The 17,358-nt window shown below is 41.2% G+C and overlaps 1 protein-coding gene across 1 annotated transcript; it reads right to left on the minus strand.

Annotated features, from left to right (window-relative positions):
- Nucleotides 1-12,114: 12,114 nt before the first annotated feature.
- Nucleotides 12,115-13,200, minus strand: LOC145793537 (uncharacterized). Its single transcript, XM_082876385.1, has one exon. The coding sequence runs from the start codon at nt 13,198-13,200 to the stop codon at nt 12,115-12,117; it is 1,086 nt and encodes a 361-aa protein (XP_082732511.1).
- Between the last annotated feature and the right edge of the window lie 4,158 nt (nt 13,201-17,358).

A 17,358-nucleotide genomic window follows, 5' to 3' on the forward strand; every position in this document is an offset into this window, starting at 1 on the left:
GTCCCCATTAAACACACATACATATCTATGATGCGCATATTGTTGCAGAAACAATAGCTTAATATAACTCACTCTACAAGTCATTCAAGGGCAAAAAAAAAATATTGGAGTTTTTGAGAGATAGGGGACTTTGAACAGTAGGTCACAAATTAAAGTGGTTCTGGTGTTGTCGGAGCAACGATTTTTTGTAGTTAAAAAAAATAAATTGTAGAACTACATTAATTGCCTTCACGATCAATTTTCAAAATCAGTAGCAATTCAAGATTTTTCAAAGTCACGAATTGAATATCACAATGAGGGCATATGTCTCAAGGCCTTTGTTAGTTGAGTTATTTGGCAAGAAAATTTAAGGCCAAGAATCACCTAAAACCGAATTCGGATAAGGGAGATATGCTCGTTTGAAGTTGGGTTTATGAGTAGATTTTGTTGAATTGGCCCGAAATAGCATCAAACTCACATTTTTTTTTTTTTTTTTTTTCAGTTGGTACACCTCATTAACTCATTTTATGATGTATTCATCACCAAATATATATACACTCAGCCTCTATTATCTAAGGCTTGATCCATTAGAGATAATTCTCCACTTTTGTCTCCCATTAGCTCCATTAGTACTCCATTACCTTCAATATCTTCCTTTTGTCTTCCACCGTTTCTCTACTTGCTTAGCCTATATATATACATCAGATTGTTGAGAGAAGCAAGAGGATATATTAACAAGAGAACATTTGAGGTAAAGAAAAGAGGAAGAAAAGAGAGAAAAGTTGAGTTTTTGAGCTAAACACACTCCTATCTTCCATATACGCTCTATACCTTCCATAGAAACTGAAATTCCATCTTTTCTACACCCAAAACTCCTCCAAAATTTTGAAAAAATTGAATTTCAGTAGCTTTGATCAAGAGGAAGAGTGGTTATCAGTAAAAGTGATTAAAAATAAGAGAGACAATCACTTTTCACCACATACACCTCCAAGCCATCATTCTAGCAAGAATTTCAAGCTTTTAAATTGAGGATTGAGAACATAATTCATACACTTAAGGGTGATCAAAAGAAAGTCTGGAAATCATGAAGTTCATCATTTCTTCAAGAGGTGAATTTTCAATTTATTTGATTTTCTTGCATTTTTTTACTTATTTTGGTCTTTTGCTTTGCTTTCTTGTTATATTGTATATTGTTGTAATCTAATTAAAAGTGTTGAATTGAGAGTCCCATATATGTTGTTTATAGTTTTGCTTTAAGTATGAGAAAGAGACCTTCCATGCTAAATAGTTTAATTTCTTCGAAGGTTCATTACCAAGGCATTACATCTCTCTCTCAGGCCAAGAACAAACTTCTTGTTTGATGCTTTTCGTCATTAGTGGATGTAATTATCACTTTTGGAAAAAATAATTAAAGAATGGAAAGGCAATAAAAAGGGCTAATACAATTGGACTAAAAGAGGCACAAGATAATAAGATTGAGTTGGGTTCAATCAGACGTCACATTGAACCCATTGTCTTTTTTTTTTTTTTTTTATACTTATTTTGCTTTTTTGATTTGATTTCTTGTTATATTATATATTGTTGTAATCTAACTGATATATTGTTGTAATCTAACTGAAAGTGTTGATTGAGACTCCCATAACTATTGTTTTTTGTTCTGTTTTTATTGTTGAAATCAAAGAAAACAGAGTTTGGCCGAGCCTATCGATCTACCCACAACCTTCATGACCGTGCTTGTAACCTCTAGGAAAAACTGGGCTGCCTTCCGACGTTAAGAAGATCAACCTCTGCCATTTTCTTATGTTTATTTTATTTTGAGTGTTTGTGAAGATTTTTATATTGTATTGTGATATTTATTCATCTCCTTCGAATTTGTAATATTTAAAATGTTGTAATAATTTCATGCCCCGCTTCTTTCTATCTCGTTCTTTTACTTGCTTTCTTTATTTATGAATATGCATCATATTTTGTTTTTCATTATATCAATGCTTTGCATCCATGTTTCATGCATCTTGATTTAGGTAAGTTTGCATTTGTGGATTTAATCAACTCCTATGTGATTATGTGTGCTACCTCATGTTTTTGAGATGATTCACATGTTATATCTTAGAAACGGAATCTTTAGTTGCATCTCTTGAGTGAATTGCATTAAGATTTTGTATATAAGATCATGCATATTTTACTAACTTTGTGTTTTAACTGTTCGCAGGACATCGGTAAATATATGAGTTTTTATGCTTTAGCATCTCACTTGTGTATGTGTATTTTTTTTCTTATTATGTTTAAGCACCGTACCATGTGGCTACTTGCTTACTTGATATAATTGTATGAATGCCAGTGGATGGAGGTTGTGTTGCTTAATTTGGAATGATGTTGATTTTTCATGTTTGTAAACTCATTTTTTTTGGGTTGTACATCTTCAAAACTCTTTCAAAATGCATGATATCAAATTGTTCCAAAATGAATGACATAGTTTATACTTGTATGATTCACGTAGCAAATTTTAGGATTTATTAAATACTCAGAACATAAACATATAAAGAAAATAAAATTCACATGGTTTAGTAAAGGCCGATCTTTTGATTGGGTGAGCGAGACTGCTCAATTAATGACCTTCCCCCTTCATAGCTATGGTTCCGAGCCAAGCATCCTTGGTTACGACGAACAGTGGCCTTGGCACGAGTCACGAGTTTCCTAATTTTCCCAAAATAAATATTACGTAGCGACTCTGAGATTTGATGACACAGTCCATTTTTGACAAAATTGTAATAAAATGGATTGTCAATAAAAGTTTCCAAATCTGGACTCTCATCTATGTTTCACATTGCACTCGTGAGACTAGATCAAAGAAATCGAGGGTTCGAACTGTTTAACGCGCACGGGTACCCCTTGGGCATGTTATGGGAGGTTGGACCCGAAGACCGTCTAGAAGAAGAGGGTGCAGACGACAAAGAGTCTGGACCAGAAGCCCATTTGGAAGACCAAGACATAAACACGGAGCTTGAGTTGGCCTTCAAATAGTTTATCCCAGAGGGTAGCGGCCAACCCTCTACTTTCGGCCGAGCTGCAGCTGCCTCTCCTGAAGACGATATTTTCACTGAATTAGGAGATTTTCCTGGGGTTGAATTTGAAGAGATGAGCGAAGAGTCACTTGCCTAATTCGCCAGAGAGAGGAATGCCGAAAAAATGGCAGCAAGGAGGAGAGCCAATACTGGGGGTGGCCTGGAAACTTCCCCTCTAGTGGCAGTTCTAGAAATTGTGTAGCTGATTATGGATGAAGTTGTCGAAGTACCTAGTCAGCAACAAACAGAAGCTATAGGCTCTGAGCAGACTGAGCAAAGAGGCGAAAAACGGCCCACCGAGACCCTTGTTAAATCATCAAAAGAACCAATTGACAAATGACAAAGAATAGAGACATTTTCGCCGGACTCGGCTGAGCCATTCATCATGCTGCCCAGGATGAAAAGTTTTCCAGTTCTGGCTAGTGGATCGACCATCAAAGATCCTGCTATCGCATTAAGTGTTGCGTCAGTGCTTTTACTTCTGTCTGACAAGTCGACCTTTCATGCCGAGCCAAACGTCGTTTCCATTGCTTTGGCGGCACAATCAGTAATATTGGTAAGTCACTTTGGATTGTATACATTGTTCTTGTGTTGACTACTTTGTTATATCATGTTTGGTAGGCGGAGGGGAGAATTGTAGAAATTGGTCGTCGACACTATGACGCTGTGGAAAGACTCGGCGTTTTGGAAGGCGAACTTGCAGAGGAAAAACACAAGGTTAAAATTGCTATGGCCAACTTCCTAATGGTGACACAGAAGGCGGACGTCGAACAGGAGAGGACGAAGCATGCTGATCTGATCTTTCGAGCCATCGAAGAAAAGGCAAACAATATAGACTGCGAATTGAAGTTGGTCAAGAAAGAAAACGCCAAATTACAGACCAAGTTGGAGAAATCAAAAATCGCAGACACGTGCGGAGGCCGATGCGACTACAGCATACGAAGTTGGAGAAGCGGCAACAAAAGAGCTATATGCAGATAAGGCATTGATGTTTAAAAACCGTGACTTCAAGCATGGCGGGCTGAAGGCTCTAGTGACTACCAACGTAATGTTTGAGCAACCAATTCCTTATGAGCAGTTAGAGGTGGAGTTCCTAGAGTCTGATCTAGAGGAGTTTGAATATAATTAATTTTGCTTTGCTTGTATTATTGTTTTGTTTTGTACTTCTGTAAGGATATCATTTGGATGTTGTTTTTGAAACGTTCTTTGTACTTGTACATTTTTTATTGTAGAAGTCGGTCACTTTCATTGATAAAGTGGCATATGTTTGAAGTATAGTTTATGAATGAAAATATCTGTTTTGATAACGAGTTATTTGAATCTTAATGACTGTTTAAATGATGAATGTTTAACCTTGGTATCTAATTCGGCCATGTTCAGATAATGTAGGCAGTGCCTAATGCACTTAGTACCGAATAATCGTAAGACTAGTAGCTTTAATAGTTGGGGCAGTTGAGAAATTCAGTGAATGAAGGAAGAGGCCGACTAGATTCACATATCTGCCCCCTACCCTAGTTGAACATGGGTTACCACCGCCTTTGATGATGCATGTAGTGCCAAATAAATAAGATCAGTGAATGTTCAAGTGGGCAGTGGAGAAATTCAGTGAATGAAGGAAGAGGCTGAATAGGTTCACATATCTGCCCCAGCCCCAGTTGAACATGGGTTGCCACCGCCATTGATGACGCACGTAATGCTGAATAAATAAGATCAGTGAATGCTCAATTCGGGCAGTTGAGAAATTCGGTGAATGAAGGATGAGATCGAATAGGTTCGCATATTTGCCCCTGTCCCAGTTGAACATGGGTTGCCACTGCCATTGGTGGCGCACGTAATGCTGAAGTAACAGCGAGGTATGCATTTTGGCGACTGTGGGCACATCGTAAAAGCTGTATTGTCATTAATGTAGGAGGCGTCGTTAAATAGACAATATGAAACCCCAAAAATGTTGTATAGTCAAACCAAGAAGTGGCTAGTGAACAGAGTGGAGGCAGAAACCTTGTGCAGCGAATAGTGTATACATATGCCTATCAAGTTATTCTTTAATAGCAAAGGTGAAGGAAAAAGTTTGGCGGAACTGAAGGCAGAGATGAATCGCAGAGAGGATGGCAATGCTGCCAGAGTGAGTACAGTACCTTCAGAGGAGCGGGAGAGATGTCGCTCGCCTCATCGTGAAAGTAGATCACTAAGGAGGGGTGAGGCGGAGAAAGCGCATAGGAGTGGCACGTAGCAAAAAGGTAGCGAGATGTATAGCTGATACGAGCCGAGTAGACCGCCACGCCCTCTAAGCTTTGCTGCCTTTATTGGCAACAAACCCATGACTGAGGCAGACTCAATCATTCATGATCTGGATGTTGTAGTGGATTTTGCGGGGCAAATATTTCTGCCCGAAGTTTAACAGTCCATGATTGGGCGAAGCGACTACGAAGTGTTCAAAGGGGGTGTCCATGGGTCCCTCAAAGGGCTCTACTATGCATACAAGACTGACATGCGCCTATGGACCGCTCAGAAAGAGATACCACAGAAGGACAACGGAATTCGTGATTTGGAACGTCGTGTGGAGAAGGTTGAGAGTGAATGGTGGAAAGCTAGGGCCGCCAAAAAATAGCTTTTGGTGTCAGCAACGACGGTTGTTATCGATAAAGTGAGCCAGTGGCTGATTGGTCACACTATTGTCGATCGAGACACAGTGGCTCTGTTTGCCAAAGAGGCCATACGATCGCATGCCTATGAGGAGGGTTTCTTTGATGGGCGGAAAATCGGTATTGCGAAGATGAAGAGAAAGCTAGTCGATGATTTACGTCGATGTGAGAACCGTGGGTTCAAACACGGATGGATCAAGGCGCTTCAAGCTGCGAACGTGGACTCAGCGTCTCCCTTGTACCAAATTTACAAATTTTTCGTTTGAGGCCTATGACGCTGAGAAAACGGATGATGAAGAAGAAGTTGATGACGGGGAGGCTATGGCGACTTCTGAGAGAGCTTGAGCAGCCTAATCGATTTAGACCATTGTATTTCTTTTGCTTTTTCTTTAATAAATTGTGTGTAACGGACTTTAGTGCATATCGTGTTTGTCTTTTTAACCTAATATGATGTATTGCACTTGTAAGAGCACTTTATAGAATGCAAAATGAAAAAAAATTGATTACTAGTTATTCCACCGATTTCATCATGCCAATTTATGAAGGGTTAATAATTGCACCAAATTCAAAGTATCTAATGAACAACCAATTATGCCAAGAACAAAGGGCGCTCCGAATACGGAGGCTTATTCGGCCGATCATACCAAGCATGAGGGGCGCTTCGAATACGGCGTCTTTAATTGATGGAATTGATGGCCAATTGCGCAAGCACAAAGGGTGATCCGAATTCGGAGGCTTGTTCAGTCGATCGTGCCAAGCACGAGGGGCACTTCAAATTCGGATTGTTTAATTGATGGCCAATTGTGTAAGCACAAAGGGCGCTCCGAATTCGGAGGCTTATTCGGCCGATCGTGCCAAGCATGAGGCGCACTTTGAATATGGAGTCTTTAATTGATGGCCATATGTGCAAGCAAAAATGGCACTCCGAATTCGAAGGCTTGTTTGGCCGATCATACAAAGGAGGAGGGTGTAATCTGAATTCAGAGTCTTCAATTGATGGCCAATTGTGCAAGCACAAAGGGCACTCCGAATTCGGAGGCTTTTTCAGCCAATCGTGCCAAGCACGACAGGCACTCCGAATTCGGAGTCCTTTTTACCATTCGTATGAGATCCAAGAGAATAAAAGCCAAGCTAAAGTCATTGATGAATTGAATAAATATATACATATGAGCGGAAACATAAGATAAACACGTGATTGCTACATACTTCAAAAATCCAAAAAGCATGGACAGTTCCCAGGTTGGTTAATGATAAAATTTGCGTAAGTGGATGAAATTCCATGGCCGGGGAAGCTTTTTGCCAGCCATGTCCAAGAGCTGATATGCCCCTACCCCAGCAATTGAGTCAATCTGATATGGGTCGTGCCAATTGGAGCCCAGCATGCCGTCAGCCGGATTTTTAGTGGCAGTAAGCACTTTCTTGAGAACCAACTCCCCTAAGACATAACGGCGCGGCTGTACGCACTGATTATATGATTTGGAGAGCTTCTGTTGATAGCGTGCCATATGCACAAGAGCCCGGTCACGACATTCCTCAATCAAATTTAAATCCAAGGCCAACATCATGTCATTCTGCTATATGTCCAATGCTTTTGATCTTAGAGTGGATAGGCCGATTTCAAGGGGAATAATAGCTTCGGTCCCAAAACATAAGGTGAATGGTGTTTCGCCGATAGGTCGCCTTGGAGTAATGCGGTGGGCCCAAAGTACACCAGGCAGCTCTTCAATCCACTTGCCCTTGGCCTTTTCTGACCGTTTCTTGACTCCATCCAGGATAACTTTATTGGAGGCCTCGGCTAAGCCGTTGCTCTGTGGATAGGCTGGTGAGGAGAAGTATTGTCTTTTTCCATATATGTCGCATAGCTCACGATAGACACTACAGTCGAATTGGGTGCTGTTGTCGGATATGAGCACTCGTGGTATGCCGAATCTGGTCATAATGTTCTTTTAGAAAAAACGTTTGACATCTACATCTCGAATGTTGTAGACACCCTATTTTTGACCATCCTCAAGACTTGGACGCCACCGTTTGAACACTCGGTGATCATCCATGTTCGTGTTCGTTTTGAGTTCCCGGAGGCTTCGGCCACGCGCCTTGTCTCAGGATCTCTTAACTTGCCTATTCTGTGCTTGGTTTTGCACCAAGGACTTGTGTTTTGTGCTTCTGAGGGTGGGAAAAGGCTTGTTAGCCATCCATGAAACCCACTGGCCGTGGCATGATGCCACCGGCCTTGTTTTTTTTTCTACCGACCAAATATTTGGTCGGTCGGTACTTTTGCTAGGTGTATCGGCTTTTTTGTGCGGTTGGCCGACCATTCATTTTGCCGATTGACTCCTTTTCTGGCCGATACCTCCTTTTCGCCTTTTTCAGGCATGGTGCATGCCAGCTGTGCCAGCTGGAGTGCACGGACTTGTCCTCCATACACGTGTATGGAGGATTTGCCCCTTTTGCACCCTTTTGTTCTAAGCTTCTTGAAGAAGCTTGCACCCTTTGCTCAAGCTAGCTTGGACCTTTTTCTTAGCTTCCTCAAGAAGCTTGAACCTTTGAGTTAGCTTCTCTTAGAAGCTTGACCTCTTTGACCCGTTTGCCTTAGCTTCTTTAAGAAGCTTAGGCCTTTGTCTTCCTTTATAAAAGGAGACCTCTCTTCTCCTTTGAGGAGGTTTAGCAAAATCAGAGTTATATAGCATATATACACCACTCTCTCTCTATATCTCCCTCTCTATCTTCATTTGTGTGTGTTAGAGGGCCTAAAAGGGTGTTTCGTTCTTAATTTTGCACTAAAACACCTAGTATTACACCATACTTCGGTTTTGGAGGTGTTGAAAGTTTGTTCTTGGAGTTTTGAGTTGGTTTTGATCAGAAAAAGGGGGCTGGACTTGCTGTTCTTGAAGTGCTCTTCAAGGGTAAACACTATTGCTTTATATTCCCCAATCTTGCACTAGCTTTTAACCTACTTTGCATGCTGTTTTGAGCTTTGTGTGTAAATGATAAAAACTTTGATTTTTTATGCTTAAGATGTTTCATTAAGGTCTCTTTTGTGTTTGGGGTCGACCTCCTCCTTTTAGGCCTTGTTTGGCCCCTTTTGTGCCTTCTTTGGTTGAGTTTTGAATACTTTCGTGTGTTGGCCTTCTCACCACTGAAATCCAGAGGATTTTCAGAAGTGAAGAAGAGGTTTTGAAGTCTTACATAGGGGAGGGACACCCCTCTACCTTTGTGTCTCATTTGTTCATGTTTTTGGCTCATAAGGGTAGCATGCATGCTTAGCTTTGTTTGGTCTTGTTTCAGAGGCTATTTAGAGTTTATTTAGCATGTTTTACCTCTGTTCTATGTTGGTTTATTGACCCCTTGCATGCATAATATACTTGCCTTGTATTCCTCCATTTTGCCTAGAAATGCATCTTGCCTTTAGACCTCCATGCTTGCATGTTCTAGCTTGACTTTATGAAGCTTTTGGTCATATTTCATCATGCTTAAGGTCTGTTGGGTGCTGATTTGATCATGTTTGCCATGTTTGGTATAGCCTCTTTGCATTTTGGCTTGTGAGCCTTGAGTGTGTGAGTCATTAGCTTGCATTACCTAGGCTATTTCAGTGATTTGGAATCACTTATTATGCCATTTCAGTCCTTGTTTTGTGCTTACATGCTTGCATTTCTTACCCTTTCAATACCTTGAAGAGATGTGATCTTATGCTCCATGTTAGGGCCTTGGTGTATGCCTGTGTGTTTGAGGCTTTGGGCTGCCATATCAGTGGGTTTTGGGGTGCATTTTGATGTATTATAACTCTATTTTTCATCACATAATCCATGCCATGTTTGGTTGAGGTGGGTGTAGAGCAATGCTCCCTTTCGTGGCTTTGAATGCCCCTTTGTTTTGGGCCCATTTCTTGGCATGTTTTGATCATGTTCTATGCATGCTTTAGTCTTGTTTTGGTTTAAGCCATTTTGGTCCTTTGGGGTTTTGTTGACATAGCTATGGTTTGGACCCCTTTGTTGGCTTCGAAGTTTTGGTCATTATTGCATGCCTTACTTGCATAACATGGTTGATTTGGCATCATCCTCTATGCCATTTCAGAGTTTAACATGTTGGTCTAATGTCCATGTTTATCATCTTTTGAGTGTTCTTGAAAGTTACCTTTTGTGCCTTAGCTTTAGGCCCATTGGTGTGCATGTTTGCATGAGCATTTTTCCGTCATTTGCATCATCTTTGGCCACTGTTTATGGCAAGGCTGAGGTCTGCCCTTTACGGTTTAAGTCCACCATTGCATGTTTTGACATGTTGCATTACTTTGGTTTCATACTTGCATTGTCTCATCTTTGCACGTTTGCATGTTGTTTAGCTAGTTGCATTCCATATCCTAGCTTGCATGATAGGTTGCATTGCATTATATCTTGCATGTTTGGCACATTGCACTTGGCATGTTTGTTACCTTAGCCTCATGTTGCATGCTTGAGACATGTTGCATACTTGCATTACATTTTGCTTGGTTTGGGGTGTCAAACCAGGCATGAGGAATGAGGGGCGTTCGAACTCAAAGTGACGTAACGCGCCTCAATCCTCGGTCGCCAATGTCCTTGATCTCAACATGATATGGCGTGTAGCACTCATGTGTTTTGTTGCATTCATTCACATTGAAATGCATACTTGACTTCTTGGACCATCACGCATTGAAATGCGTGATTGATGGTCCGAGGGACGAGTACCAAACTCCCTTGAGCCCATAGCATGATAGGGAGAGTGGCCATGCACACATTGCTTTGAAAATTCCATACCATGCACTGTTTGTCCTCTGCTGTTGTCAAAACAGGGCTCTGCAGGAAGAAATGGTCGGCCGACCACTTTTGGTGCCGGCCGACCATTAGTGTCCAGCCGGTGGTTCAACATTTGGTCGATAAGCCTATTCCCATGGCTGGTGGATTTGAATTGTGGCCGGTGATACTCCACAACACTCAGGGAGTGATTCAGAAGCATTCTCGAAACTTTCATAAATTTCAGAGGAGCAAGGCAATGTAAACAGAGGCAACAGTGGCATGGTACCGGGTTTCCAAGCGAGGCGAACCAAGCATGCATCATCCCATCATTTCGAGGTGGGGCTGCGGCCACTTTCCTTCTGTATTTAATTTGTTAATTAATTAGAAGCTTTGTAATATTTAATTAGCTAGAGTAGTTAATTATTTGTTTAATTTGTATTATTCTTTTGGTCCCTCCGAGCGAGGGCAAATGTGTAATAAGTGTTGGTGTGTGTGTGCATGTCTTCCCACCCCCATTTCTTTCTCCCTTTTACTTACCTACTTTTGATGGTTAGTACTAGGGCATATTTAATTTAGCATACCTTATGCTATGCATGCGTGCATTCATTCATCAGTATTGCATGCACCGGGCTCGACACATCATGCTAAGTACATAGTATTTCAAATCTAACTTGAATACATGTTACTTGTTGCATTTCACATGCCACCCCAGGCTTAGCCAAGCCTATTCTAGATTGCATTTTGCCTGTGATGCATTAGCCATTTAACATGGACTTGGATCATACGTTTGATTACTATATGTTTTCTGTTTTGGCTTGGAGTACTCGGTAAGCGTTTATGTTTTAGCATCATTGCATAAGTGTAAGTGTTAACATGACAACATGCTTACCATGTGGCTATATGCTTATGTGATATATCTGCCTGAATGCCTGTGGGTGAAAGTTGGATTGTTTGAGTTGGAACAACTCATCGAAATCCATGTTTTAGCCTACTTGCGAGTAGCAAATTTCAAGCCAATTTCCAAACAAACGGATATGCGATGCTTTGTTCCAAATTGGGCGATGTAGTCTATACTTTTGTGTTGTGCGCATCACATAGTAAGATTAGCTAATTAATCGGAATAAGAACGCATAATGTTTTCAAAAATAGATATCATGGTTAGTAGAGGCTGATCTTCGGATCGGACGAGCGGGGGTGCTCATAGTTGACCTTCCCCAATCGTACCCAAGTTCCTGAGCCGAGACAACTTTGGTGATGACGGACACGTGGCCTTAGGCAAATGAGTCAAGGTTTCCTAAATTCCCCCATAAAAAATATTTAGGTGGCGACTCTGTATCTGGCAAAGAAATCCATGTTTGGCACTTCTTTCTAAAAATCTGTTTCTCAAAACGATTTTCCGGATTTGGACTCTTTGGTTCAGATTTAGAACCGTGACAATTTGAGTCCTGAACTGCAGTGAGCCCCAAATGAACAAAACATGATTTCCCTCCTGGGACGTTCGGGGACGTCTACAGATGTGCGTCAATGGTTCTGCCTCGACCCATTTCGTGAAGTAATTCGTTGCAACAACCAGGAATCGTTTGTTTCCCGGTGCTCTTGGCAGTGGTCCGACGATGTCCAAACCCCATTGAACAAAAGCCCGAGGACTAGTGACGGAGTTCAGTTCTTTCTCGGGTAGATGAGTCAAGGGAGAGAATTTTTGGCATGCTCACACTTTTTTATGTAGCTATCTGCATCAGTCCGCATGGTAGGCAAATAATACCCCTGGGTTACGGCTCGGTGGGCTAGTGAATGCCCTCCAGAATGGGCGCTGCAACTACCTTCATATATTTCAGCCAAGAAATCCTCTACCAAGTCTGGGTGCACACATTCCAGATACGACTCTGAGAGAGATGTTTTATAGAGCTTTCCATGGGGGTCTAAAAAGTACCATAGGGCCTTATTCCATAGCTTATGGGCCTCTTTCTTATCCGCGGGCAGCTGTTCTGAAGATAAAAATGTGGTAATGGGATCCATCCAACTTGACCCCAAGTCAATAACATTGATGCAAATGGAATTCGGGAGACTAATACTCGGCTCACTGACAAATCCCATCTCAAAGGTCCACTTAACCTCTGAATTGATGGCAGAAGCCAAGCAAGCAAGAGCATCCACATGGGTATTTTGGTCATGGGTAATTTGATTCAGCACATGGTGGTCAAACTTCATGAGTAATGAGTTTGCCGTCTTCATGTATGCTGTCATTCGGTCATTCCTAGCTACATACTCCGCCTTCAGTTGATTGATAACCAACTTTGAATCACAGAAAACCTGTAACTGCTTAGCACCAAGTTGAAGCACGTTACGAAGGCCGATAAGCAAAGCCTCATATTCGGCTTTGTTATTTGATGTGTCGAAGCCGAGCTTCACCGCTTGCTTGATTACGGCACCCTCAGGAGTCATAATCACTATTCCGGCCCCGCAACTACGCTGGTTGGATGAACCGTTGAAGTACACCTGCCATTTATCTCCAACATACATTCTCCACTCCTGTTGGCGTTGGAAGGTTGGTTGCTCTGGATTTAAGTCGGCGTGACAGGCAGTAAATTCAGCAATGAAGTCAGCTAAAACCTGCCTCTTGATAGCCATTCTAGGAGAGTATTGAATGTCATATTGGCCGAGTTCTAACGCCCATTTGGAGACGTGCCCTGATGATTCCGCATTGGGAAGTACTGTTCGGAATGGGTAGTCCGTCAACACGATTATTGTATGGGCCTGGAAATAGTGCATCAATTTCCTGGTGGCCACCACTAGGGCCAAAATCAGCTTTTCCAGTGGTAGGTATCACATCTCGGCATCCACCATTGCCTTACTAACGTAGAAAATAGGTCGTTGCTTCCTAGATCTTCTTTTGAGCAATACAGCACTGATCGCACGATTTGAGACCGCAAGGTACATGGTGAGTTTGTCACCCGGCGACGGAGTTGTCAAGCGCAGTATTGAACAAAGATAAGCTTTTAAGCCATCTAGGGCGGTCTGGCACTTGGGAGTCCAAAGGAATGCTTTCCCCTATTGATGAGTATCAAAAAATGGTCGGCAACGATCCGAAGAACGGCTCATGAATCTGTTGAGGGCCATGGCCATCCCCATCAATTTCTATACTTCTTTGACTGATTGAGGGGAGCTGAGTTCCAAAATTGCTATAATTTGTTTCGGGTTAGCCTCCATTCTGCGAAAGTTCACAATATAGCCCAGGAATATGCTAGATTCGATACCGAATGCACACTTTGAGGCGTTAAGTTTCATCTTGTATTTCCAGAGGATGTCGAAGGTTGTGGTCAAGTTGGCTAAGTGGACATGCTTTTCTTTGGACTTTACTACCATATCATCGATGTATACCTCCATGGTACAGCCGAGTTGCTCCTTAAACATGGTGGTGACAAGCCTTTGATAAGTTGCCCCGACATTCTTCAGGCCGAAGGGCATAACTTTGTAACAATAAGTGCCCCTCGGGGTGAGGAATGCCATTTTTTCCTGATCCTCAAGACGAATGGCTATTTGATGGTATCCCCTGTATGCGTCCAAGAAGCTCATACGCTTGAGATGCGCAATTGCATCCACTAGTTGGTCGATTTGGGGGATAGGCCTTATTTAAGTCCATGAAGTCCATGTAGACACGCCAAGACCCATTTTTCTTCTTTACAACAACAGTGTTGGATAACCAGGTGGGGTAATTCACTTCACGGATTGCACCGGCCTCCAAGAGCTTGTCAACTTCTTTGAAAATGGCAGAAATATGTTCGGCTGTCGATCGACAACTCTTCTAGATGATGGGCTTAAACTTTGGGTCCACATTCAAATGGTGTTGTGCTACGTTGGGGTCCACTCCCGACATATCATAAGGCGTCAAGGCTAATACATCAATATTGCCAATTAGGAACGATATTAACTCCTAGCGTTCGTCGATATTCAGACAGACGCTGATCAGGAGGAATTTATTTGGTTCATGCTCGGCAACTGAGGATCTCGTAAGGAAGAATTTATTAGCATGGGGTTTTTCAACATCTTCGAGGTTCTCCCGGTCCGGAATTTCAATTAAATTGAACTCCAGCTCCGTTGGCTTTTTGTTAGGAACAGTAAGGTAGCAATCCTTTGCCGACTTCTGAGAGCCTCAAATCTGCTCAATGCCATGTTATGTTAGGAAGTGGAGTAGTTGGTGATATGTGCTTGGTATGGCCTGCATTACATGTAGCCAAGTTCTTTCCATAATGATGTTGTACGACGATGGCAGTTTAACAACCAGAAACTCCACGCCGAGCATCCTAGTGCTTGCACATACTGTAACCATGACCCTGCCTAGAGGGTATTCTAGATTGGCGTTGAAGCCAAACAATGGGTATGCTGCCAACAGTAGATCTAAATCTGTGAAGCCGAGTTTTAGAAACATCTTGTACTACATTATCTCTGATGTGCTTCCCTAGTCAACCAGAATGCGTTCAACAACAAATTTTTTTACTCGTAACTTGATAACAAAAGCATCGTCATGTGGGAGGATCAGCCCCTCCAGATTTGCATCATCGAAGCTAATATTGCCAGTCTGATGGGGTCGTTTGGTTGGTGTGGACGGCTTGGATGGGCATGGTTGAGATGTTTATGACTGGATCGTTGTAGTTCAACTTTTCGCGCTCCTTTCGGAAGACGAGGAGTCCTATAGTTCGGGCTCTACCTGTGGTTCTGAATTTGATTTCACAAGTGTAATGTGAAATAGTAAAAACACAAAAAAAAGTCCAAATCTGGCAATTCTTTTGGAAAATTGATATTTGAAATTTAGGAAACCCAAGACTTAGGAAACCCAAATAGACTGCTTTTCCAGATTTCAGAGTCGCCACCTAAATATTTTTGGAAAATTTAGGAAACCCGAGACTCGTGCCAAAGGCCATTAGTCTGTCATCACCAAAGTTGTCTCGGCTTGGGAACTTAGGCACGAGAGGGGAAGGTCATGAATTGAGCACTCCACTCGCCCGATCAAAGATCGGCCTCTACTAATCATGATGTGATTCTCATTTACATTATATGCTCTTGTTTTGATTTATTAAGTTTAACATACTATGTGAAGCTCATACAAATATAGACTAAGTTTGCAAAAGTTGGAACATTTTGATTTCATGTTTTATTTGAAAATCGCTTTGTGAATTTGCCACTTAGAAAAGTGGGCTTAAAATGGACATTATTGAAATTATCCCAAGTCAAGCAACAAGCCTTTATCCACATGCATTCAAACAGTTATATCATTTTAGGAATTAGCCTCATAGAAGTATGCTTTGACATGATAACACAAACATTCGATGCAATATGCTAAAACACAAAATTGCTCACTTAGTATTCCAAGCCAAAACAAAGCAAAATAATTAAAAAAAAAATGCATGCTCCTAATTAATGCAGCATGACTAAATGCAATGCACACATTATGTATTTTATAGGCTTGGCTATGAGCATGGCATATGATTTCATTCAAGACACGCGATAAAGTACGTATTCACGAAATGAATTTGAAGATTGATATTGGGTTAGTATGATGAGCCGAACCTTAGATGCATGCCAGACAATGGATGCGAATCATAAGAATGCTAATTTGAAAAATGATGTTCCTATACTAACCATTGTAAGCAAATAAGTAAAAGGGAGAAAGACGTAGGGTTGGAAGACACACAACTTATTACATAATTGGCCCTCGTACAAGAGGATGCAAATCAAAGTCTGAAAGCTAAATTAAACTAATTGTTACAAAACCAAATGAATGAATAAGCAAAGAATTAACTAGCTAACTATTCTATTACAACAAGGATAACTATGAGAAGTAAACTAGCTAAACTAGCCATAACAATTCCAAATAAACAAAAATAATAATTGCAACGCTAATAATTAACAAGACTAATTATAACAACAATAATAAATTAATTAATTAACTACAACAATGATCATAATGTAAGCAAGGATGCGCAAGGGTTGCATGCACAATGTCCAAGAACAGCTCTGTCTGCCCAGGCTTGCTCTGTTTCTCCTTCAGCCACTGCCATCTATTTTCTACAAAATACACTGCTGAACAAACATTGATGACCAGCCGACCCGTAATAAAGCTCGACCGGACCTAAAGAAGGCCGGTCATGCCTCAATGTCATGCAAAATTCTATTCTGTGCTCTGAAGTGAAAACAGTGCAAACATAGTGTTCTAAACTCTGTTTGTCCCTCTCACACTTCTCTGCCATGGGAAAGCCTCGAGAGAAGGTTGGAATCATTTCCAAATCCATTAATGAGCAAGTTAATTGCTTGATGATTTTGGGTACAATTTGGACAAAAATCAATAAATGCAATGAACAACAACCACCCCTCCATCATATCATAAAGTAAACTCAAAGAGGGAGGTAGAAATGCTTCAAGATTCATCAAAACATCATGAATTGATGTAAGACAACCCTTGACACAACGGATTCGGCATAACGGCCGGCCGAACCCTAAGCAATATAACTCATTTTCTTTATGTGAGTTGGTTCATTTTTAGCCAAATTCATTAGTCTTTACCATCCTTTAATTCATTAAGTCCAAGATGATTGTTACGTCCACTAAGTGAGAACTATGTCGAACGAGAGGTGATTCTCAACATGAAAAAGAGACTACACCGCTGGCAATGAACCTCCATAGAGATTAAGCCATTAAGCATAAGTCGCTGGTTTATGTTTTGAATAACCATCAACAGATTGAAACAACTCTCAAATGAAAGAGATGGATTGCAAGTTGATTATTAAAATGAGGTTCCTAAACATGGAAATGAGTTAAAGAAAAGCCTAGAACAATATAGAATAAGCTATGTATGCAAACTTATGAAGAAATGCTCAAGCTAATCAAAGCATGAACTATTTAAACAACCTATAACAGCTCTAAAACAGCCCT

Source organism: Camellia sinensis, chromosome 6, assembly GCF_055761805.1.
Source record: "Camellia sinensis isolate YWXY chromosome 6, ASM5576180v1, whole genome shotgun sequence".
Taxonomy (NCBI): Eukaryota; Viridiplantae; Streptophyta; class Magnoliopsida; order Ericales; family Theaceae; genus Camellia; species Camellia sinensis.

Coding starts and splice junctions, on each gene's coding strand:
- LOC145793537 (XM_082876385.1), bottom strand. CDS start 13,200: ATGCACTATTTCCAGGCCCATACAATAATCGTGTTGACGGACTACCCA.